This window comes from Trichosurus vulpecula, chromosome 1 (assembly GCF_011100635.1).
Source record: "Trichosurus vulpecula isolate mTriVul1 chromosome 1, mTriVul1.pri, whole genome shotgun sequence".
Lineage (NCBI taxonomy): Eukaryota > Metazoa > Chordata > Mammalia > Diprotodontia > Phalangeridae > Trichosurus > Trichosurus vulpecula.
This window is the reverse complement of record NC_050573.1, coordinates 229,525,147-229,550,771: the sequence shown is the minus strand read 5'-3', so window position 1 is coordinate 229,550,771 and position 25,625 is coordinate 229,525,147. Positions and strand designations below refer to the sequence as shown.

Sequence of the window (25,625 nt, the reverse complement as noted above, 5' to 3'; positions counted from 1 at the left end):
GGCAGGAGTTATCTTATTCTTCCATTTATGCATCTAAGTGTGCATGTGTATGAATGAATGAATGAATGAATGTAAAAGCCTTAAGATTTACTGTGTGTTAAGTCCTGTGCTATACCAGGCCACAAGGGGATTATATTCTAAAAAAGGGGAGATAACATACATAGGAGATTGGTAGCTAAGGGAAGGGTCTTTTGGCTTAAGAAGTCAAAAGGTATGTATATGTAGACAGATACGTACATTTTTGTAATTTCACATAACTGAATTTCCATATCCTTTGAAATATGGGAGAATTGAACTAAGTATTTTATACAGTAATCCTAAAGAATACCACTATGACACCACTAATGACCCTTGGTCCTCAAAAGTTATGCCGCTAAAGCATAGACTTTGGAATTTCTAACTCTTGGGAGTATAGGTTCTCAAAAATCACTTCTAGGACCTAGACAGGCTCCCAAAAGACCCCTATTTTTCTTTTATTTGGTTCTAAGGGACTAAATTTTCTGAACCCACATGCTGTCTCATCTATAAATTGTGACAAATAAAATCAGAGATCTTTTAAGTATTGACTCCCCAGAAGTAGATTTAGTACTACATGTATATGAATTAGAAATTAGGAAATTGAAGAACAAAGTATGTATCTCAACACACAGATGGATAGATCAATGGATTGATGGATGAATAAAATATCATTTATTTTGCTAATTTTCTAATATAACCTTTTGGGTTGCATTTCTTTTCATTTTATTGAATTTAATTTTTCTAAATTGGTATTTATTTTTCTAATTAAAAATATCTTCCACCTTTTAAGTTATTGGTCTTTGATACACTCACATAGTTCTTTATAGAAATACTGAAAAGTATTTCTTTATTAAGTATTAAAAAACTTTATAAAGCAACACTTCATGATGATATATGGGCTCTTTACTGTAAACAATCATCAAGAGGCTTTAGAAGTAACACAAGGACTTCCTACTAAGCAACTTTATAACATGGACCCCAAAAATATCAAAACTTCATCGTGCTGCTGTTTCCATAATTCATACATAAACCTCAAGTGATTTTTTAAATTAAACTTAATTTGAAATGTGTTGTTTGCATACTATGTATTTTTGTGTCATCCTGATTTTTCTGAAAATTGTCATTTTGTTGACTGACAGACTTTCTTTTCTTACTTTAGATTCTGAAGAGGCTCCATCTGTAAATCCTTCTAGTGTTGATGAAAATATTGATTCTGAAGCAGAGAAAGACTCATTAGTCAGTGAAAGTAAACAGTTAATACCTAGTAAAGCCCCTCTTCCATCTGCTCTTGATGAATATGAATTCAAAGATGATGATGATGAAGAAATAAATAAAATGATTGATGACAGACACATTCTTAGGAAAGAACTACGGAAAGAAAATGAATCTGAAATAGAAAAGAATTTATTTGTAAAGCAAGAAAAAGTCTATCCCAAACTATTTAAAAGTAAAAAACAGAAACCATCTAGAGTTCTGTATTCAAGTTCTGAAAGTTCAGATGAGGAGATTCTTCAGGACAAAAAAGTTGTTTCTACTTCATGTTCTGTCCCTGAAACTTCAACTTCTGATTTAAGATCCAAAAAGGAATATTTAGTTGGAAATGAACATAAACAGAAAGGAAAGGTTAAAAGAAAGTTAAAAAATCAGAACAAAAATAAAGAAAATCAAGAGTTGAAGCAAGAAAAAGAAGGAAAAGAAAATTCTAGGGTAACAAACTTGGTATGTAATCCTGTATTAGATTCTCTAGACAAAACTAGAGAGGAAGAAAATTTTAGAAAGTCTTTTACTCCAAAAGATGATACTTCATTACATTTATTTCATATTACTACTAGTAAATCTCCTAAACATCTCTGTGGTCTAAGTGAAAAACAGTCAATGCTACTAAAACAAGAAAACACCAAAACATGCTTATCACCAGGTAGTTCTGAAACATCCTTACAATCCGACCTTGTTAGACATGAAAACAATGCAGATTCAGAATTCCTGTTGGAAACTTCTAGTGGAAAATATTGTAAACATAAAGAAAAAAGTAAACATCATCAGAAAGATTTCCACTTAGAATTTGGTGAGAAGTCTATTCCAAAAATTAAAGATGAAGATCATAGTCTATCTTTTGATAATTCAGACTACACACCAAAAAAGATTGATAAAGAAGGAAAAACATTAAAGAAACATAAATTAAAACATAAAGACAGAGAAAAAGAAAAGCACAAAAAAGAGCCAGATGGTGAAAAAGAAAAATACAAAAATAAGGATGGAAATAAAGCAGTTCAAAGAAGTGTTGAATTTGATAGAGAATTTTGGAAAGAGAATTTTTTTAAAAGTGATGAAACTGAAGATATCTTTTTAAATGTGGAACATGAATTCCTGCCATCTGAAAAAAAATCTAAGTTGGAAAAAAACACAAAAGATGACAAATCAAGCAAGGAAAAACACATACCAAAAGAAAGAAGTTTTAAAGAGGAACGAGAAAAAGGCAAAAAGGAAAGTGAGAAATCCTTTAGGGAAGAAAAAATCAAAGAGTTAAAAGAAGAAAGGGAGAATATACCAACAGTTAAAGAAACAGAATTACTTCCTTTGAGTATAAGTGTTAAAGAAGAATCAGTGGGATTGCATTTAATAGAAAAGGAGACAGAAATTGACAAGCAAGAAAAGAATATGAAAGAAAATAAGGACAGGCCTGAGAAACGTCTTCAGATTAAAGAAAAAGACTTGGAAAGGAATGACAGAAAAAATACTGAAAAAGAAAAGAAGATAAAACATGATCATAAGCCAGAGAGAGACAAATTAGATTTGAATGAATGCTTAGAAAAAACAAAAGAAAAGGACAGAGGAAATTCACAACAGGTAGAAAAATACCATAAAGAAAGTGAGAAGATAAAAAATGTTGCTGCAGTTAAAAAAGCTGATGACAGAGAAAAAAGTAGAGATAAGATGGATAAAAAACATGATAAAGAAAAAACTGAAAAAGAGAGGCATCTAGGTGAAAGCAAAGAAAAACACTTCATAGAGAAAAAAGGTAAGCTATCAGATAAAGATAGTGACTATATTAAACTTGAAAAAAGCAGGACAAAAGAAAGGGAGGTTGAGAAAAGGGAAAAATCTAGAGATAAAGAAAGTTTATCTTTAGCTGCTTCTAAGCATGTACAGGAAGAGAGAAGGTCAACTTCCACAGAAAGTAGTAAGACACTGCATGAAAAACTTTCATCTCTTAAAGAAAAAACAAAAGATGAACCGTTGAAAACTCCTGATGGAAAAGAAAAAGATAAAAAGGATAAAGATATAGACAGGTATAAAGAACGAGATAAGCACAGAGATAAAATACAACTAAATAATGTACCCAAGCACAAATCTGAAGTAGATAAGCCTAAACCTAAATCATCGACTCAGAAAGATATTCGACCAAAAGAAAAGAGATTAGTGAATGATGATTTAATGCAAACAAGTTTTGAAAGAATGCTAAGCCTTAAAGACCTAGAAATAGAACAGTGGCATAAAAAACATAAGGAAAAAATTAAGCAAAAAGAAAAGGAAAGATTGAGGAACCGTTCCTGTTTAGAACTCAGTAAGGTGAAAGATAAAGAAAAAGCAAAAAATACTCTAGCAGAATCAAAAAATAAAGAATTAATTAGGTCAAGGAGTTCAGAGTTGTCTGATGTTTACACTAAGGAGAAACATTTGAAAGATGCTACAAGTAACAGATCTCAATCTGTAGACACAAAGAATATAACAAATGTTGGGAAGTCATCTTTAATTATAGATAATAATTTAAGCAGATCCCCTCGATCAGAAAGTGAAAAAACAGGTCTCAGCTCTAGATCTGTATCAATGATTTCAGTTGCTAGCTCAGAAGATTCCTGCCATACTACAGTGACAACTCCAAGGCCTATAGTTGAATATGATTCTGACTTTATATTGGAAGGTTCTGATTCCCAAATGTCCTTTTCACAGTCACCATTTTTGCCAGTTGCCAAATCTCCTGCCCTTCATGAAAGGGAATTGGACGGTGTAACTGAATTGCCAGAGCGGATTAAATTACCACATGCAAACAGGCTTCCAACATCTCATCTCAGGTCATCTTCTTTAGAAGATGTTAAGCTTATTATTAATGAGTGTAGACCTGTCGTGGAAGTTCGAAGATGTAGCATGCCACCTGTCATTTCAGAACATATAAAACAACTTCAAACAGTGTCAGAAGAAAACAGTCAAAGTAGGTTACTAGCTGTGCCAAGTCATATTTGCAGTTCCCCTAAACATGAAGTGTCTTCTTGTAATGTGCCTGAAAATGACCTTTCAAAAGTGTCTAACTTACATTCCAGTTTTGCTACATCTTTCAGCAATAAACATAGTTCATCAGATACAAATGTTAACAAAAGTACTGCTCAAATGAGCCCTGTAGGAGAAAACCCTATGCATGTAGAGCCATGTAATCTAATTAATATGACACAACAAAATAAATCTTGGGAGATACCTGTTGAAAGACTAGAGTCATTAAGCACAAATGATTTTAACTGTCCAAGCTATAGAGTACCTGATCAAGATCCAATCATCCAAGGATTGTGTAATCCTGACAGCAGATTATTAAAGGAACAGAATATTTCTGAATTATTACCTCAACACCAAACTGAAATCCAAGGAAATTCAGGTGCTCAAGATTCAGCATCTTTTATGCCTTCTCAGCCACCCTGCTCTTTCCATGGCCAGTCATTCCCAGATGCTGAATGTATTCCTAAACATATGTCTTCGTCATATATGAGTAATCAGGAGGCAACTTTTCAACAGAAAGCTCTAGTCCAAAATAATTCTATTTCAGACACAGATAATAATTTTAAAAAAGACTTGGAAAATACTTTTTTTCCAACCGATGGTCAAAAGACAGATGTTTTTGTCACTGTGAATGCTGAAAGGACCATTCAGGATACATCACCAAATTATGAAAGGACTAATGCCCTGCCCATAGTACCATCAGAAAAGGACTTTCTCGGAAATGATGCCTATTCACAAATAAATACACATCCTTATACATTTAGCAAACTTTATAAAACTTCGAACAGTCATGAAGTTGATAGCACAGCTGACGACACTCAGGTTATTTCACATGAAAAAGAAAAACTTGAGAGTTCAGTTTTAATCAGTTTAGCTAATAAGTCTGATGTGGATCTTGGTGAACTAAATGCAGGGATATCTAAAGGAAACCTAAATGAACAAGATAGTTCAAAAAATTATAGTGAAAGTAGAAAAGGATTTCTGTCCACAGAAGATGAGGAATCGCAACAAAGCACTTTATCAAATCCTGAAAGTCATTCACAACCGTCTGGTCAAGCAGAAATACAAAAATGTAGTCAGTTAGTTAAACTAGAGGTAGAAGAAACTGCCGAAGATGATAAAACTGATCACCAGATACCTCAAAGGATAACTAGAAACAGAGCAAATATAATGGCAAGTCAGAGTAAACAGATCCCTATTAGTTGTGTGCCATTGTCTGAAAAAGATAATGAATCTGCATCTCCTAGAGGAAGAATAAGGTTAACTGAGGAAGATGATGCTCAAGTTCACCATCCACGGAAAAGGAAAATGTCACGTGTGCCTCAGCCCGTGCAAGTGAATCCCTCTTTACTACAAGCAAAAGAGAAAACTCAACAATCTTTGGCAGCCATTGTTGATTCTCTGAAATTAGATGAGATTCAGCCATATAGTTCAGAGAGGGCAAATCCGTATTTTGAATACTTGCACATAAGAAAAAAAATAGAAGAGAAACGCAAATTACTGTGTAGTGTTATTCCTCAAGCACCTCAGTATTATGATGAATATGTGACATTTAACGGATCATACCTCCTGGATGGAAACCCTTTAAGCAAGATTTGTATTCCTACTGTAAGTAACAGTTTTACTTGATAAAATATGCTTTGAATATATCAAGGTATTCTTTAGATACAGTCTAATAATGTGTGCAAATTTGTGCTTTGTTTAAAGGAAAAAAAAACTTTTCATAAAGGAATGTCTTCTGGATTACAAATAACTAAGATGGGTTTTTACTATGTAATGAGCCAGTGCTTGCTTCAAATAAGCTAAATGCAACTTTTCTAGTCACCATTGTGTAGTTTACAGATGTTTCTGAGAGCACTAGCCAAGACAGAAGGCTTAAAAAAAAATTAGTTGATTTCATTCACAGGAGATTATATGAAAACTTTTGGTGAAAAGTTAAAGGAGAAAGACTGTATTTTCCTTTTCACACAAGACATCAAGTGATTTTGAAATCTTATTCCAGAGGTGTGTAAAGAAAAAAAAAAGGAGGGGAGGGAGAAAAGGTATTAGTATTATATTTATTACTTTTATTAACTAAAATTCCTGAGCATCTCAGAAAACTCTAAATAAGAGTTAAGTTGTAGTTTATATGATCATAGGGCAAACAAATAAAATAGTAATCATTTTATGAAGATCCCCAAATATGTAAAAGTAATTATTTTTGTTTCATTCCAAGAGACCTTCTGTTCCCCTAAAGATTTTTTTAAAAAGAAAAGGGAAAAAAATTACCTAAAATAAGTAAATTTTGTATTTCAGTGATTATAGATGAAACTTTGTATGGGTTCTCCATGCTAAAACATACACCTGAGTGGTATTTTAATGTGCTGATTTATGGCGCCATCTACTGTTTATTCAATATATTTTTAATGGTCTCCCATTTGGCTAACAGTATAATCACTACCTTCAGAGCACATCCCTTGTTTTGAGGTTTTGTTATTTAGCCTTATGGTCAGCATGATAATATTGTTCAACTGAGCTGCCAAGGACTGATGTTTCAGAAAATGAAACCACCTAGGTGTTCCTTCAATTTGCCTTCCTCCTTTTTAAACCTAGAGGAATGTCACACACACACACGCGCGCGCGCTCTCTCTCTCTCTCTCTCTCTCTCTCTCTCTCTCTCTCTCTCTCTCTCTCTCTCTCAAAAGTCTCCTATACATAGAGCACTAAGTGGTGGGGAGATATATAATTTAGATGATGGCAGTAATCCCAGCTGACATTTATATAGATTTTTAAGGTGTTTGAAGCACTTGGTTCAGCAACATCACTTCTCAGTGACATCACTAATGCATTGTAGTGAAGGGCACAAAAAACACTTGAAACTGTACTATTATTAATTTATAACATTTAATTTATAACTTTTTTCCTATGGAACAAATTGCAGAACCATTGACTTTCAGCAAGATATATCAGTATAATTATCATGACAGTATTGTGATAAAAGTTTGACTTGAGGTAAAGTATGTCAGAAAGATGCATTCAGCCTTGTAATGTTACTTTGCTGTTGTATCTGAAAATCATGTTTACTTTTTTAAAAAACTATTTTTGTGGTTCACTTATATGCAAAACATGAAACATGTTGTATCTTAATATATCTCCTTCTCTTTTTTCTAAATTAGGTTTTCCAGACCCTAGGCTATCAGAAATTATTTTTTATCTGAGACCCTGAGTTTCACCTCAATTTAAAGCTTTGGTACCTCCCCTCCATTACTTTAGCTTACTCTTTCTGGCAAGAACACTTAATGTCACTTCAGTGTAAGTCTGACTTCTAGGTCAGCCACAAGAGTTGCTAGAGAGACCCTAAGCCCAGAACTTTAAACATTTCATAGAATTACTGAATTTTAAAGCTGGAAGGGACTTAGAAAACACCTAATCTCACCCCTTCATTTTACTGACAGGAAACTAGGTCCCAAAGTGGAAAAAAGTGACACTAGAAAAGCAGTCTCCTTTCACAGTTTTATTTTGTCTTTACTACCTAATATTTTGTTAGAATGCCAAGTTGCAAAATGGGGAAACAAAGTTACTTTTTGTATGATAAACAACGTAGTCTAATAATATAGCTAGGATGTGTATAGCCCTTTAAACTTTGCAAAGCATTTTACAAAAATTAACTCATTTTATCCTCACAACAACCGTGAGAAAAAGGTACTGTTATTATTCTCATTTTACAGATGAGGAAACTGAGGCATACAGAAATTAAGTGACTTGACCAGAGTCACACAGCTAGTAAGTGTATATTCCTGACATCAGGTCCAGCACATTTTTTCCCTTACCACAAATTGCCTCTAAAAATGATTCTAATTGAATCATAGAATTTTAGAGCCTGAAAAGGTATTTAAGATCTAATCTCTGCATTTTATAGATGAAGAAACTGAAATACAGAATGACTAGCGAGTTGCCTAAGATCTTACAGCTAGCTAGTAACAAACCTGGGGTCTTTTGACCTTGTTGATCTTTCTGCTTCTATGAATGGTCCAGACTATACGGTTGAAATTTTATTTTAAACAAGATATTAGTAATATCTGTAGGATGCCTGAGTGATTCCTAACTTTTTTTTGTAGTTGACATTCTTTCATTATCTGATTTTGTGAGATAGCTACTGCCCTCTCTAAAGCACTTTTGAAATATATTTTAAGTTTATTTAAAATTCATACCGAAAATTTCATAACTATTGGAATTACTGGAAGCACCCTATGTTATCAGAAAACTAAGACAGTAATAACATACTATCTCAGGAATCAGAATATCAGAATTGAAAGGAACCTCAGAAATCATCTAATCTAATCTAACCAATACTTGAAAAGGAATCTCCCCTTTCCAAAGAAGCTCTTACTGAAGTCCTCCAATGATGGAAAAGTCACTTTCTCCTAAGGCATCCTGTTCTATTTGGTGGAAATTGTTAGGAAGTTGTCATTGTGTGAAGTCAAAATCTGTGCTTTTGCATTTCCACTCATTGTTCTTAGTTTTGCCCTCAAGGGCCAGACAGAACAAGTATAATTTACTCTGGCATGGCAGCCCTTCAACCACTCAGAAACAGCTATTATACTCTCTCCATTCTACATTTTTTATTCTTCACACTAAAAACCCCAAGTTCCTTAAATAGATGCTTCTATGGCATGTTTTCTAATCCTCTCCCCAACCTTGGTTGCTCTCTTCTAGATAATTTCTAGGTAATCAGTGTCCTCCTAAACTGTAGCAACCAGAATCAGACAATACTCCAGATATAATCTAGGGCAGAGTGTATGGCAGGACTATCACCTCCCCTGTGCTGGTCATAATGCGTCTGTATCACCAGAGGAAAAATTAACTCATCATCCATTTTCTCCTTAGTTCATAAAATACCAAAGGAAGATTGTAGGAAATTTTTGACACAATATTACATCTCTCTGTTGATTTACACTATTGTGTCTTCCCAACTCCTACCCTGACCAGCTTGCTTACGTCATTTGTATGTATTTTTTTTAAATCAGCGTTAGTCCTCTCTCTCTCTCTCTCTTTCTCTCTCTCTCTCTGTATAATATACACACACACGTGTGTATGTTATGACATCTTGTGTTTGGCAGAATTTGTGCTGTCAGAATTCCTTTCTCAAAAGCATCTTACTCATTTTGGTTAAATTTTCTCACATACATGAGGAAATATATCTTCTCTATATATATAATAGCACCTGCCGTGTGCAAATATTCTACCACTCCTTTTCCTAATCTGTTCCCTTTGAATATGGTAAACCTTTCCTTAGCAAAATTTCAGTCACGAATCACATTCCACAAAGTTTTAGTGGCCATCTAATGCCCTTGATATTTCTTTTAGCTAATTAACCATTTTAATATGCACATGCCTCTGTGTGTGTGTGCACGTGCACACGCCATGCAAGGGTGCCTTTGTGTGTGTGTGTGTGTGTGTGTGTGTGTGTGTGTGTGTGTGTGTATCAGTATATGAATAAGCTGAGTTAGCCTCAGTCTCCAAGATCTGTAGTTTCCCAACCAACATTTAAAGTCCACTGGAATAGAGAAGAATATAGAATATAATTCAAGTGTAAAGAAAAAATATTTGGGGAATAAAGATATGAGAGAAAAATAGTAATGAGACATAGGAAGTTACATAATAAAGAACTTTGATAAAAGTAGTTGAGCCACATAGTATTAGAAACTAAGACACAAAACTACATCATTTGCATAGTAGTTTAGAAAGCATTTTCACATACTTTATTTCATTCGATCTTCACAGCCAGCCACCTTATGAGGCAAGCAGATTTTACAGATGAAGAAATTGAGACTCAGAGAAATTTAGTGACTCTACCCAGGGTCACAGGGCTAGTAAGTGGCCAAGCCTTGGACTAGAGCCCAGTTCTAATTCTCTTTCTGCGTAACCACTCTAACCATCAGCAAAAACATATCACTTAACTTTTCATTTCATAATATTCAAAAGGATGACAGAGTTGTTATTTTAAAAGGACAATATTATGTTCTATTCAATTCATCAAATATTTACTGAATTCATACTATCTGCCAAATACTATCCTGGTGAGAAAGAAAAAATGACAATCCCTGCTGTAGTGTCAGTGGATTGTCAAGTTAAACATGCAGAATGATTATAAGGCATAATAGTCTATCTAGAAGTCCAGATAGACTGGTAACATATATTTTAGGGGCCCTCTCCCGATGGGAGTAAGGTTTGAGTCCCTAGGTGTATCTGAGATTTTATGACTATTTAACTTTACAGAGATTTGTAAATCACCTACCAAGAGAAAGGAAGACACTGTTGGACCTTAGGGATACAAAGCCAAAATGATAATCCCTCATTTCATCTAGGAGGTTAAGGTAAATATGCCTTTTAAGTAAAGGCAAAATAACTTGAGAAGAAAAGGAGCTCTAACGCTAAATGAAAAAAGGTTTCAAGTAGAAGGTGCTTCCTGTGCTGAGTTTTAAAAGTAAGCTAAGTATTCTAAGTGACTCAGGTGAGGAGGGAGAGTATATGAAGTGGGGAAATGTGAAATCTATCTGAAAAGATAGGCTGGAACCAAATTGTGGATTGCTTTATTTCCAGCTTATTTATTTTTGTGTCTGGGATCTTTTTAGCACAGCAAAGAGCCTTCATTATATTTTTTACATGCTTTCTGATATTCAAAATATATTTAATATGTCTGATATAAGAAAAATATTCATTATTGATTGAACATTTTCTTATCCTCAGAAATTAGTTGCTATGCAATTAATATGTTTGCAAATTGTATTAATCCAGAGCCCCAGATTCCCCTAAAGCTCTGAACTCATATGGGACTAGATCAGATCTTGAAGGCCTGATACCAAGAGGGTAATTTTCTCTCTATTCTAGGAAAGTCTCTAAATGTACACATAATATAACTTGTGTCTGAGTTTCCTCTAGATTTGACTAAAAGGGTCCCCAACTCACATATAAGCATTTTAGGTATCAAATGCATATTGGTACAAATGCAAACAATGCAAGGATTCACTGAATCCCTCATATAAAAACAAAGCATAGAGCACTAAGAGAGTCGATCTTCTCTGCCCTGCCCTCACTCCCATAAAGGAAGAAAACTAAATTTAGGATTACTATCAAGTCATTCCTTTGACATTCCAGTGAGTCTTCCTTTTCTACAGAATCCTACACAGGAGGAGTTCCCTATGCTGTGCCCCTCCCCCCAAAAGCCACTTATTGTAGTAAGGGGACTGAATAAGCCATCCTTTTCCCATCAAGTCAATACCATCCAAGTAACTCCCTGGCATTGCTCTCTAAAATAAGATGCTGTGTAGGGACTAGATGAATTGTGCTTTTCTTTCAGGAGGTAAGCACCAAACCTGGCATACTGCCCAATAAGACTCCTTTCTCTGGCTAGAAGTCCAGATTCCTAGAACACTCTGCTTAAGGAAATCTGAAATCTCTCCTATAGTAACCAGATGGTTGGGGAGTAGGAAAATTTGTCCATGAACTGTCAGGTCATGTGTAAGTACATCTGTGTCTGCCATGAGCTTTTGTCACAGGTTGCCATTAACTGCTTTGCGGAGGGAGGAGGAAACTGCCTGCGCACAGGTTTACATGCATATACACACACACTGTAGGTGTGCTGTGCTGCACTTAAGTCTGTCTTATGCAAGCAGAAAAGGAAATCACTAAAGAAGGAGCTGATCTATTAGCTCACTTTTAAAGACTTTTAAAAGACAGTAGTCTATCTTCCTGAGCCACAGAAAGGTATTTTCAGTTCCTTATGTTCTTTCATCAAGGCTTCAGTGAATATGCCCAAAAATATCCCCTGAGATGGGCCCTGACCCTGTAATTTCATAAGGTTGATTCAGGAACTTGTCTTCCTCCAATCAAATCCATATTATATTCTTTACCAATTAAATATTTGTTCTCCTAACAAATCATATTGGGGTAATTTAGAGGCATGGTGGTATATATCCCTAGTTCTGGCTAATTCTTTGCCAATTCGGAGAAGCTTTGTGGATAGTTGTCTGCTAGCTTGGAGAAGCTCCAACAGTTATCATTTTGATCGACATTACATCGGTGCTAGGCTAACAACATTGATGATGCATAGATCCTAAGAATTGCTAAAAATTAAGTCTTTTGTGGGGGTCCAGTCTTTCTAGAACTATTGGACCTTGTGATAACACTCCCCCCACCAATCACATAATTATTCAAATTCCACAAGCAAAATTTTACAATGTTCCTATAGGTCACCTCTTGCCTTAGTGTTTATAAAGGCTTGTTCCCTCCCAGAAACAGTTAAGAAAAAAAAATAGAAATTAAAAGTAAAACAGCTAAAAAACAGCTTAAAAGAAAAAAGCTTCCCTCCTCAGAGGGAAAGCCTAGTCCCATTTGAGGTGCCAAGGCATGTGGGGCTCTCCCAACAGAGTTTTGGGACTGTGAGTTAGTCTACCTCTCAGGTGAAAAATCAAACTAGACTGGATAAAAATTTCTCCATTGGATCTCTGCATCACATAGGGCAATCCAAATGGAGGTCTGGAGAAAAATTTTCTCAATTGAATCCCTTCTGTACTAGAGTAACCCAAAATGAAATTCAAGATGAATGGGTTGATCAGAAATCAAACCTTCAATATCCAAAACTTACCCCCCACGTACGCACGCAAAAGGAAAGCACTTGAAGCACAAAAGGAATAATGCTTGAGCTAGAAAGCCATTTTCCTGTGGATTTGAAGCCCATAATGCTTCCCAACAAGCTGTCCAGATTAATGCCACAATAGGGCAGAAGTCTAGATCTAAAATAAGTAATATATAACCAACCTGAGTGAGCCCCAAAGTTGAGGACCTCCCAGAAAGGGGATAAGCACTTGAGATTGATTGGAAATCAGCCCCTCAGATCCTGGATGAGTTGTCTTGAGCTCATGACATGCTAAATTTAGCAGACCAGGTAAAGGAGAAGGGAGAGAATCCTGGATAAGCCCCATGGATGTCACCTGTGTTCAGAAAGGGAAACAAAAGTAGAGTATGGCCAGTAACTTGGACCATGACCAGCTACAGAAATATATAGAGCAGTGAAATAGCCTGTCAGCTCCTCCTAGAAGGAAACAAAATATGAGGTTATTATCAAGACAAACCTTTGAGATTCCAATTAAGTCCTTTTCCACAAAGTCCTACACAGTTCCTCCAAAACCTATGGTTTAGTCTCCAACCAGAAAATATTCTTTAGGGAAGGCAGCAACTATTAAGTGTCTACTGTGTCCCAGACGCTGTGCTAAGTGTTTTACACAACAACATTGCGAAGTAGGTGCTATTATTAGCCCCATTGTATGTTTGAGAAAACAGTTTTAACTGAAGTTAAAGTGGGCTTGCGCGGGATCACACAGCAAGTGAATGTCTGAGTCTAGATTTAAAGCTGTCGGCTGCCTAACAAGCCAACACTATCCAAGTAATTCACTGGCTTTATTCTCCAAGTAGAATACTGTACAGGGTATAAGATCCCCTTGGAGCACCTTGCATGAGGAGGAGGAGGAGGACTAGGACTTCCCACTCTCTTCTCTAGCTAGAAGACTAGATTTCTGCTGAATCAATTCTCTGCCTCTTCTAAGGAATTCAAAATCTCTCCTATACTAAACATGTCATGTGCTTTTTCCACAACTTGTCATCGACTGCTTTGGGAAGAAGAAACTGCATGAGCACAGGTTTACACGCCGCATCATTGTCCATCCCTTTCCCTTCCCATCTCCCTGCTCCCCTCCCCCATACAGGACTGCTCTTCTGTACTTCACTCTTATGCAAGCATAAAAGTAAATCTCAGAAGGGAAAAAGAGGAACAAGGTCTGGTCACTTTTAGAGACTGTAAAAAAAGGGTGGCTCATCTGACAGGAGCCTGACATCTTCAGTCCCAGCTAGGCAGTCATCATAAGTTATCTGTGTCTGCTATCAGCAGGGTCCCAAGAGGCATACCCACACCTTCTTATAAAGTTGATTGGGTATTTCTTCAAATTTGTCACTCCCTTAATCAGCTTCCCCTTCTATCATAATAAATCACTTGGACTATGAAAAAGAAAATTATTTGTTAAAGATAATTTGCCTGGTAGCCCAAAAAATCATTAGGCTGCGTTAACATAGAGGTCTAATGTCCAGAACAAAGCAGGTAATAATCCAGTTGTATTCTGCCCTAATCAGGCTACATTTGGATTACTGTGTTCTGCTTTAATGCACATTTTAGGAAGGAAATTGTTAAGTGGGAGCATATACAGAGGAAGATGTCCCTGGATGATACCAGGATCTGTTGAAGCAACTGAGAATAATTAGCCCAGAGAAGAGAAGACTGAGAGGGGGGATAGAATAGGAAATGGTCTTGTAATATTTGAAGGATTATCTTGTAGGATTAGACTTTTCTGCTTGCCTCAGGGAATAACCATCCTTAGATTATTGAGAAGTTCAGGAAGCTAAACTTGAGTTCAGCGTAAGAAAGGACATCCTAAAAATGAGAGCTATACAAAAGTGAGATGTCCCTTCTGGCATCATGGATGTTCCTAATCACTGGAAGTCTTCAAGTGAAAAGAGTCTATTATCCTCTGTCAACAGATATTGTAGAAGGGAACATGCTTCAGGTAGTGTCATCTAGGTGATTTCTGAGATGCTTTTCAACTTGTAGAATCTATGATTCTATAAAAATTCTGTATTGGAGCTGTGTTTATATACAAGTGAAACTCAGTTATCACTGGTTTGGAGCACATTTTAAGATACTGATTTTAAATTATGTATAGTAGAATCTTATGCTTGGGGAGTGGGGTTGATGATTACTTACAAGCTAAACTGTAGTAACAGTAACACCTCATAGATGACATATAGGGGAATTAGGTATTCTAATTCAGTTTATCTGGCATTTTGGGGGAAAGGTGTTTCACTTGCTAATTTTACAAATTAATGAATTTTGCCCCATTAAGTACTAAAACTTTAAATTTTTAATCAATTTTGATGAAAAGCCACCAAAAAACTGTTGTATACTTCCCTGCCATCTTAAAGAGAAAGTCTTGATATTAACTTGCTACTAACTATGGATCATCATTAGTAATATGTTATTTTATTGTACTGTGATATGATTTCCCCAGGGAACTAGTAAAATGTATCAAGTAATTTGCCACTATCCTAAATGGCCCCAGTGTTGGGGTCATTATGTTTGTTGAATTCTTTTCTGCTTTAAAATGTTTCTGTCTCCCTCACTGTATCTGTCAGTTGCCATTTCTTTCTAATAATTTACTATGGGTTTGAGAGATAAAAGGCAACCACACTTGTTAGAATTGTGTCTAAAGGAAGAATGAAATAAGATGTTGAATTAGGAGAGTGAGTTTTCATTCTTTAATTCCTTCCATTGACTAATTTCTTAGAGGAGGGTATGCTTACATAAACTTGCTGAATCAATCGTCTGCCTCTTGAAATACAACTTCCATCTTTATCGTTCTGTTGAAACTACCCTCTCAAAGAACACCAGTGATTTCCTGCTCACCAAAAACAATCACCTTTTCTCAGTCCTCATCTTTTGACTCCTCTGTAACATTTGAAATTGTGGATTAACCCCAGCCTTCTGGATATTTTCTCATTCTTTGGGCTTTCCCTGATACTTTATTTTTCTGCTTCCTCTCCTGAGCTCCAGATTTAGGTTTCTAAATACCTACTGGATACCTTCTTCTGGATAGCTTACCAGCAGCTAAATCTCAACATAACAGATTGAATTTGGAGGAATCTTTTTTTCTAAAACCTGTGTTACTTCTGAATTTCTGTTAAAGACATCACTGTTCTCCTAATCTCTTATGTTTAGAACCTCATGAGCATCTTTGACTCTCCCTTTCCTTTGACCCATACCAAATCCTGTTCATTCCCTCTCCAAAATACCTCCTACATCCATCTCCTCAGTATTTCCCATTGCCATCACATTAATTCAGACTTTCATTAACTCTCCCCTAAACTATTCCAGTAGCTTCCTAAAGTGTCTTTTCATTACCCCTCCCCCCATCCAGTCTAACTAGACACTCCTGGCCCCTGATTGAGGCCATCTGCCATGAACCCTGTTATCTATCTTACTCTGTAACGTCAGGCCCGTTATCTCCTGTCTTCAGGGCCCAAAGGAGGAGCGCCCCTTCTATTTGTACTCTTAATTCCATCACTCCCATCTAGTCCAGTAGCTTGTCCCATCATTGATTCCTTCCTTCACTTCTTCGGTCACTCTCCTGCTGCTTTTAACCTTCACAGGTGTGTCCTCTCTATAAAAAATACAAACAACAACAGCTTGGCGCTACCTTCCTGTCCCCTCAGAGTCTATTAGCCTGTATCACCCTTCATTGCCTGGCTTTGAGAAAGTCATTTGTTCTCACTGCCTCCACTTCTTCGTGGTCTCTCTATTCATTTCTCAGCCCATCTCAGTTTTTAATACCCTCCCCCCACTTCTCAGACTGCTTTAGGCAAGCTTAACAATGACCTCTTTAATTGCCACATGGCTCTAGCTGCTCATTTCCTTTCCTCAGCCTCATTCCTTTGACTGACTCCTTAGCATTGTTGAGTGCTTCCTCCTGGACATTTCTCCTTAGGCATTATAATTTACTCGGTTTTTTGCTATTGGCTCAGCCTAGGACCATAGATTGAAAGCTCGATAAGTCCTCAGAGTCCATCTAGACCAAGCCTGTCATTTGACAGATAAAGGAAAGTGAGGCCCAGAGAGGTTCTGGCTTGTCCAAGGTCTCATAGGTTGTAAGGGATAGAGCAGGACTTCCAACTCCAAAGTCAGTACTCTTTGTACTTTACCAGGCTGCTTGTAGCATCTTTTTTTCCTACACACACCCCCCCCCATCGCCCAAGTTCCATCAAGACTGTTTTGGAATCTCTGTACTCTCACTTGGTGATCTCATCAACTCAGTATTTTCAGTTATCTTTTCCTTACAGATGATTCCGAAATGTACACAAACAACAGCCTTGATCTCTTGAGCTCTAGTCCCACATAGCCCACTGCCTCCTGGGCATATCTACCTTGAAGTCAAATGAGCATCTCAAACTTAAATGTCCAAAACTAAACCGAATATCTCTCCCTCTCAACTTGTCCCTCCTCCACTTACCTATTTCTGTTGAAGGCATCATCTTCACAGTCATCTGAATTCATTGCCTCCAAGTTGTCCTGGGCTCATTCCTCTCCCTCATCTATCCCCATACATGGTTGCCAGGTTTTGATTCTACCTTCCCAGCATCTTGCATCCATCCTCTTCTCTCCACTTACTTGGCCATCACCCCCACCTCAAGTGCTCATCGCCTCTTCTCTGCATTATTTCAAGTGCCTCCTACTGGGGCCCCTGCTTCCAGTCTTTCCCTTCTCCAGTCCATCCTCCACAAAACATATGAAATAACCTTCCTAAGGCACAATTCTGACCATGTCACTTTGCTGCTTAAAAACCTTTACTTGCTTTCCTTTTGCCTTGAGCATACAATACAAACTCCTTAGCCTAGCATGTAAGGCTTTCTATACCCTGGCTCCAGCTCTGCTTTTCACAGACATTAAAGTTACCCTCTTTCACATACTCTATACTCCAAACTTCACTGTTGTTCTCCAGTTCAGTAAGTCTCCTGCCTCTGCATTACACAAGCCAACCCACATGCCTGGAATGTATTTTGTCCTTATCTGTGTGTCTCAGAATTCTTATCTTTCTTCAGGCTTCAGTTCAGATATTACCTCTTGCAAGAAACTTTCCAAGATTCCCCAGCTGTTATTGCTCTCTTCCTTGTATTTACTTACTTGTATACGTGTTATATCCCTTTGGATAGGTCTTTGAAGGCAAAGATTGTCTGGTTTTTGTATCCCCAGTGCCTAGCATTGTGTACAAGTCTTGTACATTATAGATGCTTAATAAATGTACTTTGAATTCTTCTCCACCATCTAGAAATGACATCTCCATCTTGTTCCAGGTGCTCCAACCTGGTACCTCGTTCCTATCTTTCAAGCATCCACATGCTGTTTTGTGTTATTTTTATATACATATCTATCTTCCTACTTATTGTGAACAGAGACCACAATCTTACCTATGTTTATATCTCATCTAATATCTAGCCCAATGCTTTGAATAAGTAATAAATGCTTAATAACTATTTGTTGAATAGATGAATAAAATGGATGTGTTTTTAGCAACTTTTTTGACCACTGAGGTTTTATTTTTTTTTCTACTAGGTAAGTAATATCTAAAAAAGTGTGATATTATTTCAAGGTTGTGTTTCACTGATTAGGATTTGACCCATAGTATAGAAAAATCTATGCTTGTGTTAAGGCATATTTTAATAGAGATTTGTTATTTTTAATGTTACATTTTTTAAAATATAGAATTTATAATTATGCTGTGTGTCGTTTTTTCCTTTAGATTACACCACCTCCATCCCTGTCAGATCCACTTAAAGAGCTTTTTCGGCAGCAAGAAGTTGTAAGAATGAAACTGCGTTTGCAACATAGTATCGAAAGGGTACTAACTCCTTACTATTTAAAAAAGTTTAATGTTTAATACAAGGATGAAGTTAAATTTTTCCTGTAATTGGCCAGTGTATTTTGATAATGGGCTACAATTTCCTCCAACTCTCTATTATTTTTTTTTTGTAATCAATTGAGAAAATGACCTGCTTATATAATTCATTAAAAAGATCTACTGAAACTATTTTAAGATAACTTCTTCCATATCATAGTTCTTGCTGAAGTTTATATTGTATAAGTGACTAGAAGTCCCAGTCACCTTTCTGTCATGATCCTTTGCTGAATTAGCAAAACCCCAACTTCTCTGACTTCCAAGTGAGTCTTTTAGGACCCCAAGCCTTGGGAGAGTTATTTGGTCTTGCACGTTTAGAGCTAGCTATTGTATACGAATGAACTTATCAGTTTCTTGATCTAAAAATGAGCATTTAGATCCAGATAATAAAACACTTTTTATGATTTTGTGCAGCGTTACATCAGTCCTTGCATATCTTTCCTAAAGCATGCAAGAGGACAATCTACCCCACCCCAACCCAAGCAGCCCCTCATGGAGATGTACCAGAAGGTTATAATAGCCACAGTATCCATTGTGATATTAGTTCTTTTAATTCAAAAAAGGATATTTGTATCAAGTTACAAAACCTCTGAAAGCTTCTTAAAGCCTTTTGTTTTAAGTATTCACCTTTAATTCCTAAAATTCCTAAAATTTACTACTAAATATCTTATTCATATCTTAATAATAATGTCCAGAAGCCATAATAAATGTGACATTTTAGTGTGAAATGTTAGAAGAAATTATATCTAGTGAATAAATATAGCATAAAATTATAGTAGGCTTTTTTAAAATGTTTATGCTCTGGTCATTTGCCTTTCTTTGAAGACTTTTGCAGAGATCAAGAAAATTATTTTTGATTTGACCCAAATTTTATACTCTTTTTAATGTATTTGACATATTGTGTAGCATTGCTTAGTATATTACTATAGTATGTTATAACAGTATCTATTTTATAATGCTGTCCTCTGTGATCTTAAAAATGTAACATTTCCTTTCTTTCATCTTCCTTTATATATTACTCTTCAAGAAAAACTTGTATCAATGATGGAGATACTTTGCAGTGGCCATTTTCTTTTCTTATACAAAGAACTTTCAAATTCAAATATTAAACTTATGACCAAATGAAGTACGAATTTTAAGTCAAAAGTTGCATTTTTAAAATCTCATTTTAAAGTTCGTTGTCTTCATCCCAGTTTTTGTCCTCTAAAAAGTATCAATAATTTTTAAAATTAATTAAATTAAATTAACCTGATTTCATTGATACTGGGAGTTTTCAGTGGGGAAACTTCCTTTAGTAATTCACATTGGAGACTGTTGTCTTAGACTTGCAAAAAAAACCCACACATGTATGTGTGTATAAAAGCCATACACCCCTTTCTGCTATTATAAATTACAAATATTAGTTTTTTTAAAAATAGGTAGCATGATATTTGTAGGTATGTTTTATTTTTACAAAATCATCCTATACAAAAAGGGACAGCTCAAGAAAGAAAAAAAAACATATCTTCAAACTCTGTCAAATCTCATTCTAGAAATTCAGTAACCTATTTCTAAACCCTTAATGAAAAGAAAGCGAGTTCTGAATCTCTGAAAATAAAATAAACTTCAAGTGATACTTCATGTATCACTATGTAGGTCCAATAAAGGTCACTATGTAGACCATATGGGTTTTTAAAAATATTTTTTATACGTAAAGTTTTTTTTTCCTTTATTCAACTAGGAAAAGCTTATTGTATCTAATGAACAAGAAGTGCTCCGTGTTCATTATCGAGCTGCAAGAACATTAGCGAATCAGACGCTGCCCTTCAGTGCATGCACTGTTCTCCTGGATGCGGAGGTGTACAACGTGCCCCTGGATTCTCAGGTATGCTGTTTTCTGGCATGGTCAGTGTTTTTTGGTATCTGTAGCTTTTGAAATAGAGGCATTATGATGTAGTAAGAGAGAGGGCAAGGTTTGTAGTTGGGAGACATGTGTATTCATATCTCATCCCTGACACTGACTACGTGGACATGGACAAGTCCCTTAACTTCTGTCATCTGTAAAATGGGGAGAATACCTTTAGTGCTTTCCTAACGATGTTGTTGTGATGAGATTGTGTAAAGCTTTTTTTCATGCAAAACTTAAAGCATATACTATGTTGGAAAGAACCAGTATTTTGAGTCAAGGATTCAGGTCCCAGCTGTGCTGCTTAGTGTGACCTTGTATTACGGTGAATGTTTCACTTAATCTCTCTGGGCCTCATTTTCTTCTTCTGTAAACTGAAAGAGTTGGACAAAATGATCTTTAAGGTCCTTCTAGCTCCAAATCTATGATGCTATGGTTTTATATAAGTGTTATCTACTGTTTTTACTATTATTGGATGTCCATGGAAATAACCTTAAACTTAAATTTAAGGGAGAGAAGACATCTTTTCTTGTAGGTAGGAGGGGAACTGTCTTGTTTCCAGCTATTTTAGTCTCTTATGTACAGCTGAAAGAATATTTCATTCCTATCACATGGGACCTCTAAATACAGTTTTATTCTTAAAACCAGATTTTTAAAAAACATAAACAATATATTCTTAGTCCCTTGGGTGCTTTTTCTAAAGCATTTTTTGTATGTAAGTTTCTTGGACCTCTAAGATTCACTCTATCTCTTATAGATAAGATTGAGCAAGTAAGTTTAAAGTTCCTGACATTTCTTTTAAAGAAAAAAAAGGTCATAAGTGCCAAGTCTTTCTTGGAACATCGGTATTGACTAAAATGGGATTATAATTCTAAGCAAATATCATTTGTTAACTGTAGTATGATTTATCAGTATAAATGAAAAATACCATATTATATATTGGAATTTGTTGGGCCTGGATGATATGGTCCTACAAAATAAGATGAATTTAAGTATGCTGAAGAGAAAGAGAATATATACTAAAAATAAAAATAGTAATATGAGATTACAGAAAACAGAGCATAGTAATGGGAAAAAGGACCTGGAGGTCATGGTTGTCACCATTTATTCATTCAAAGAGATGGATATTAGCATCTATGAATAAAAGTTAAATAACTGTAGCATTTTTGTCCTGGAGAAGAATAAGAAGTAACCGTTATTTTCTCAAGTATATGTCAGTGACCTGTGATTTCACCTGTTTGTGAATTCCCACCATCCTAAATGTCTTAGTTGCCTTAGGTGCAGACAAGTCATATGACCTGCCCAGACTCAACCAGCCATTAAGTGTCAGAATCAGAATTTAAAACCAGGTCTTCCCAAAACCAACTTTCTACTATACCATACTCAGTCAACATACATCTCTCGACACTGTGCTAAGCACTGGGAGTCTAGAGAAAGGCAAAAAAAAAAAAAGTACCTTTCCCTCAGTGAGGTCACACTCCAGTGGGGGAGATAACATGTAAGCAGCTAGGTTTATACAAAATATATACCAAGTTATATGAAGGCACTCTGAAAGAGGAAGACATTAGTATCTGGGGGTATGAGAAAGGAAGTTTTACAGAAGGTTTGGTTTAAGCTGAACTTTGAAGGAAGCCAGTGAAACTAAGAGTTTGAGATGAGGGGCCAGAGTATTCCAGGCATGGGGGATGGCCAGCACAAAGGCACAGAGAAGCAACATAGGCTCAAAGACCTGGATATCGGCCAGATTAGCGGCATTACAGTGTGCATGGAAAGGAGTAAAGTGTAAGAAAAAAGGTAAAAGGAACTTTAAATGCCAGAAGACTTTTCATTTGATCCTAGATGTAATAGGGAGCCACTGGAAAGCTCTCTGCAGGGATGGGGATGGTGACATGGTCAGACCTACAATTTAGAAAAAAAAAATAACCTTAGCAACTAAGTGGAAAATGGATTAGAGTAGGGATGGGACAGGTAAACTAGTTAGGATGTTGCTAAGGCAGACGTGACAAGGTTTGGCAGTGCATTAGATGCATGCTATCATAATGATGAGTCAAGGGTGACAGCATGAGAGAATGCTACCTCTCCTCAAATACCTGAAGGATGTTTGTGCAGCAGTGACCTTGTTTTTCTCTGTATCTGCATAGGACCATAAAGACAGAAATGACTTGGTAAAGCAGAAGAAATTTTTTTTAATTTTTTTATTATAAAAACATGCCATTATTGTTAAATATAAAGAAAGGCCACTATCAGACAAATAAAGTACTTGAAAAAACTATTAGAGGAGGTTATAAGATCTACTCTATTTCTAAGGATTTTTTTTTAAAAGAATGAGCCACATTTATATACTGCTTTAGTTTCACAAAGCTCTTTCTCTCAAGAGACCTTTCAGATAGAATAAACATCCTTAACAGTTTTGATGTGTGCAGATGGGATTACATGATACTTTGAGGTTCCTTTTAGCCTTATCTGATTCTCAACCCCCATTCATCCTAAAAATGTATCGGAATCGTATGAGTGAAGGCTTATGATAAGATTCAGGGAAAAGACTATTCAGAAGCTTACACGGAGCCCTGGTAGTTACTAATATTTCTTATGCTTTATTTTAGAAATATTGTACTGAAATTACATCTGCTAATTATAAAAATTTCTGAAAATCAAGGTATGATTCAAAGTATAAGATGTAAAGCTCAAAAAAAGGAATTTTTTCCTGAGAGCTGGCATCAGAGCCAGGAAGACTTAAATTCAAATCCTCCCTGTGTCGCATATTGGCTGTGTGTATACACAAGTCACTTAACAACTCTCAGTGCCCTGGGCATCTTTCTGAGTAGCAGATCAGGTGTCAGGCTGTATTGATAGGATAAGTTTGCTCCCCTAAAAGTTCCCTATGCTATTGAGATGACCGGTCCAGCCTCTGCCTTCCGCAGTTAGGTGGGTTCTTTACATTTGAGGCTTGACTCTGTAGCATTAAGAAAAGATGTGATTTCAAATTTGGTTGGCTAATAATTTAGGCATATAGCATTCATATAATTAAATCCTAACTTTACTAAGACCCTTTGGTTTTGTTCTTGTAAAATGAAAAATAAAAGAAAATACATTCTTGTGTAAAACAGCATTTTTATAGCATAGTCATGTTTGTAGATTTAAGAGTGTTGGGGAAATTTTTTTGATTAAGTTTAAATAACCAGAGAATTTAATACTTGTTGAAGTAAATTTTCATTGATACATATTTTTCCTGCATCGCCAGATTTTCTCCTAGTGTCCTTTCTTCTTCCCCTCCCAGAGAGCCATCCCATGTAAAAACATAATGTTTTTAAAGGAGGTGAAATAGTAAGAGAAAAAAATCAGCAAAACCAATCAGTATATCAAAAAAATCAAAAATATATAAAATATACCATACTCATGGGCCTCTCACTTCTGCAAAGGAGTGGGGGTACCTTCTCATTTCTCTTCTTAGGGGCCATTCTTGTTCTTCGTAATTTTGCAATAGTCAAAGTAATTTTTTTAATAGCTGGTTTGTATCAAGATCTTTTTTTTGGCCTTACTACCCAGAAGAGTAGTACTCATACTTTTCTCCTTTTCCTGTTTATTTCTCATTTAACATTTTATCACTTTTTCCATGTCATTTTCCTATTTTCAACACATAGTTAGTTGGTGCAATATAACCCAGTGTGTGGGTGAATACTAAACATTTTCCAGAAAGGTTTTCTACCCAGATATTGTGGGGCATTGCTGACACTTCTGATGCCATGGCAAAAGACTATATTTTGTAAAACAAATTGTGGAAGGGGCTAAACCACCCCTCTGGGCCTCGTTGTCCATATTTGTAAAATGAGGAGTTTGAACTAAATGATCCCAAAAGTACTTTCCAGTTCCTCTGTTTTGAGGAGTTAGTGAGTCTCCTGGTGTGTTTGATAAAATTACAGGATATGAGGAGAAGATAATGGAGACAAGGAGAGGTACCTTCTGCACCTAGCACAGTGCCTGGCACATAACAAGCAGTCAGTAATATTGATTGATAGATTGAATGCTGATGACCCTTTCAGATTTTCAGGGTTCAAATTTGTAGTTTCTTAAGACTGCCCATTTCAGACCTTGAGTGACCTATTCAGATAAAAAAGTATGTGATATTAAGTGATCATTTGCCTAGGAAAGGATCAGAAAATTTGGCTGAGAATTGGCAGTGATAGTAAGCGTGTACCATTTACCCTTTTCTTCTCTCATTCACTGATGTGGGTAAACAGGAGAGACCGAGGGTTAAAAAGTGGTAGAGCTGGTTGTGAGAGAATGGAGCTGTGGAGTCAGTCAACAAGAGAGAGCCACCTTTGCAGGAAGAATCCACATTTCCCCTGTGCCTAGTAAAGAGTACAAGGTGGGGAAGAATTTCTCTCTCTTCCCCCACCAGTGGCATCTTACATCACATGTAAATTACTAGGAGACATATGTTGTTGTTGTTGAGGCATTTTTCAGTCATGTCCGACTCTTCATGCAAACTCCTTTTGGGGTTTTCTTGTCAAAGATGCAGGAATGGTTTGCCATTTCCTTCTTCAGCTTATTTTACAGATGAGGAAACTGAGGCAAACAGGGTTAAGTGACTTGACAAGGGTGACACAGCTAGGAAGTGTCTGAGGCCAGATTTGAATTTAGGCAGATGTGTCTTTTCTGAGTCCAGCCCTGACACTATCTACTGAGCCACCTACTGCCCTAAATTAAGGATAAATGAATTAAAATTCTATCAAGAGTATTCACTTTAAAGGTGTATTACATTTGTTTTGGAATGTTAAAAGTATATTCCTAAGTATATCCTTGTCTCAGAAGATAAAGTGTTTTTCAGCACTCAGCCAACATAGCACAAGACCACATAGCACTTCAGGTGGGAAGAATCCTTGTGCAGCCCCCCTTCTCCCTCAAGGCTTTTTGAATATTTT

At 36.1% G+C, this 25,625-nt stretch overlaps 1 protein-coding gene across 1 annotated transcript in view; it reads left to right on the top strand.

Annotated features, from left to right (window-relative positions):
- The window catches only part of ANKRD12 (ankyrin repeat domain 12), a 207,261-nt gene that overhangs the window by 175,256 nt on the left and 6,380 nt on the right, over nt 1-25,625 (top strand). Inside the window, exons 10-12 of the mRNA XM_036735930.1 lie at nt 1,178-5,892; nt 18,663-18,761; nt 20,539-20,682. Coding sequence (XP_036591825.1) covers nt 1,178-5,892; nt 18,663-18,761; nt 20,539-20,682 — 4,958 coding nt within the window. The remainder of the gene's footprint in view (nt 1-1,177; nt 5,893-18,662; nt 18,762-20,538; nt 20,683-25,625) is intronic.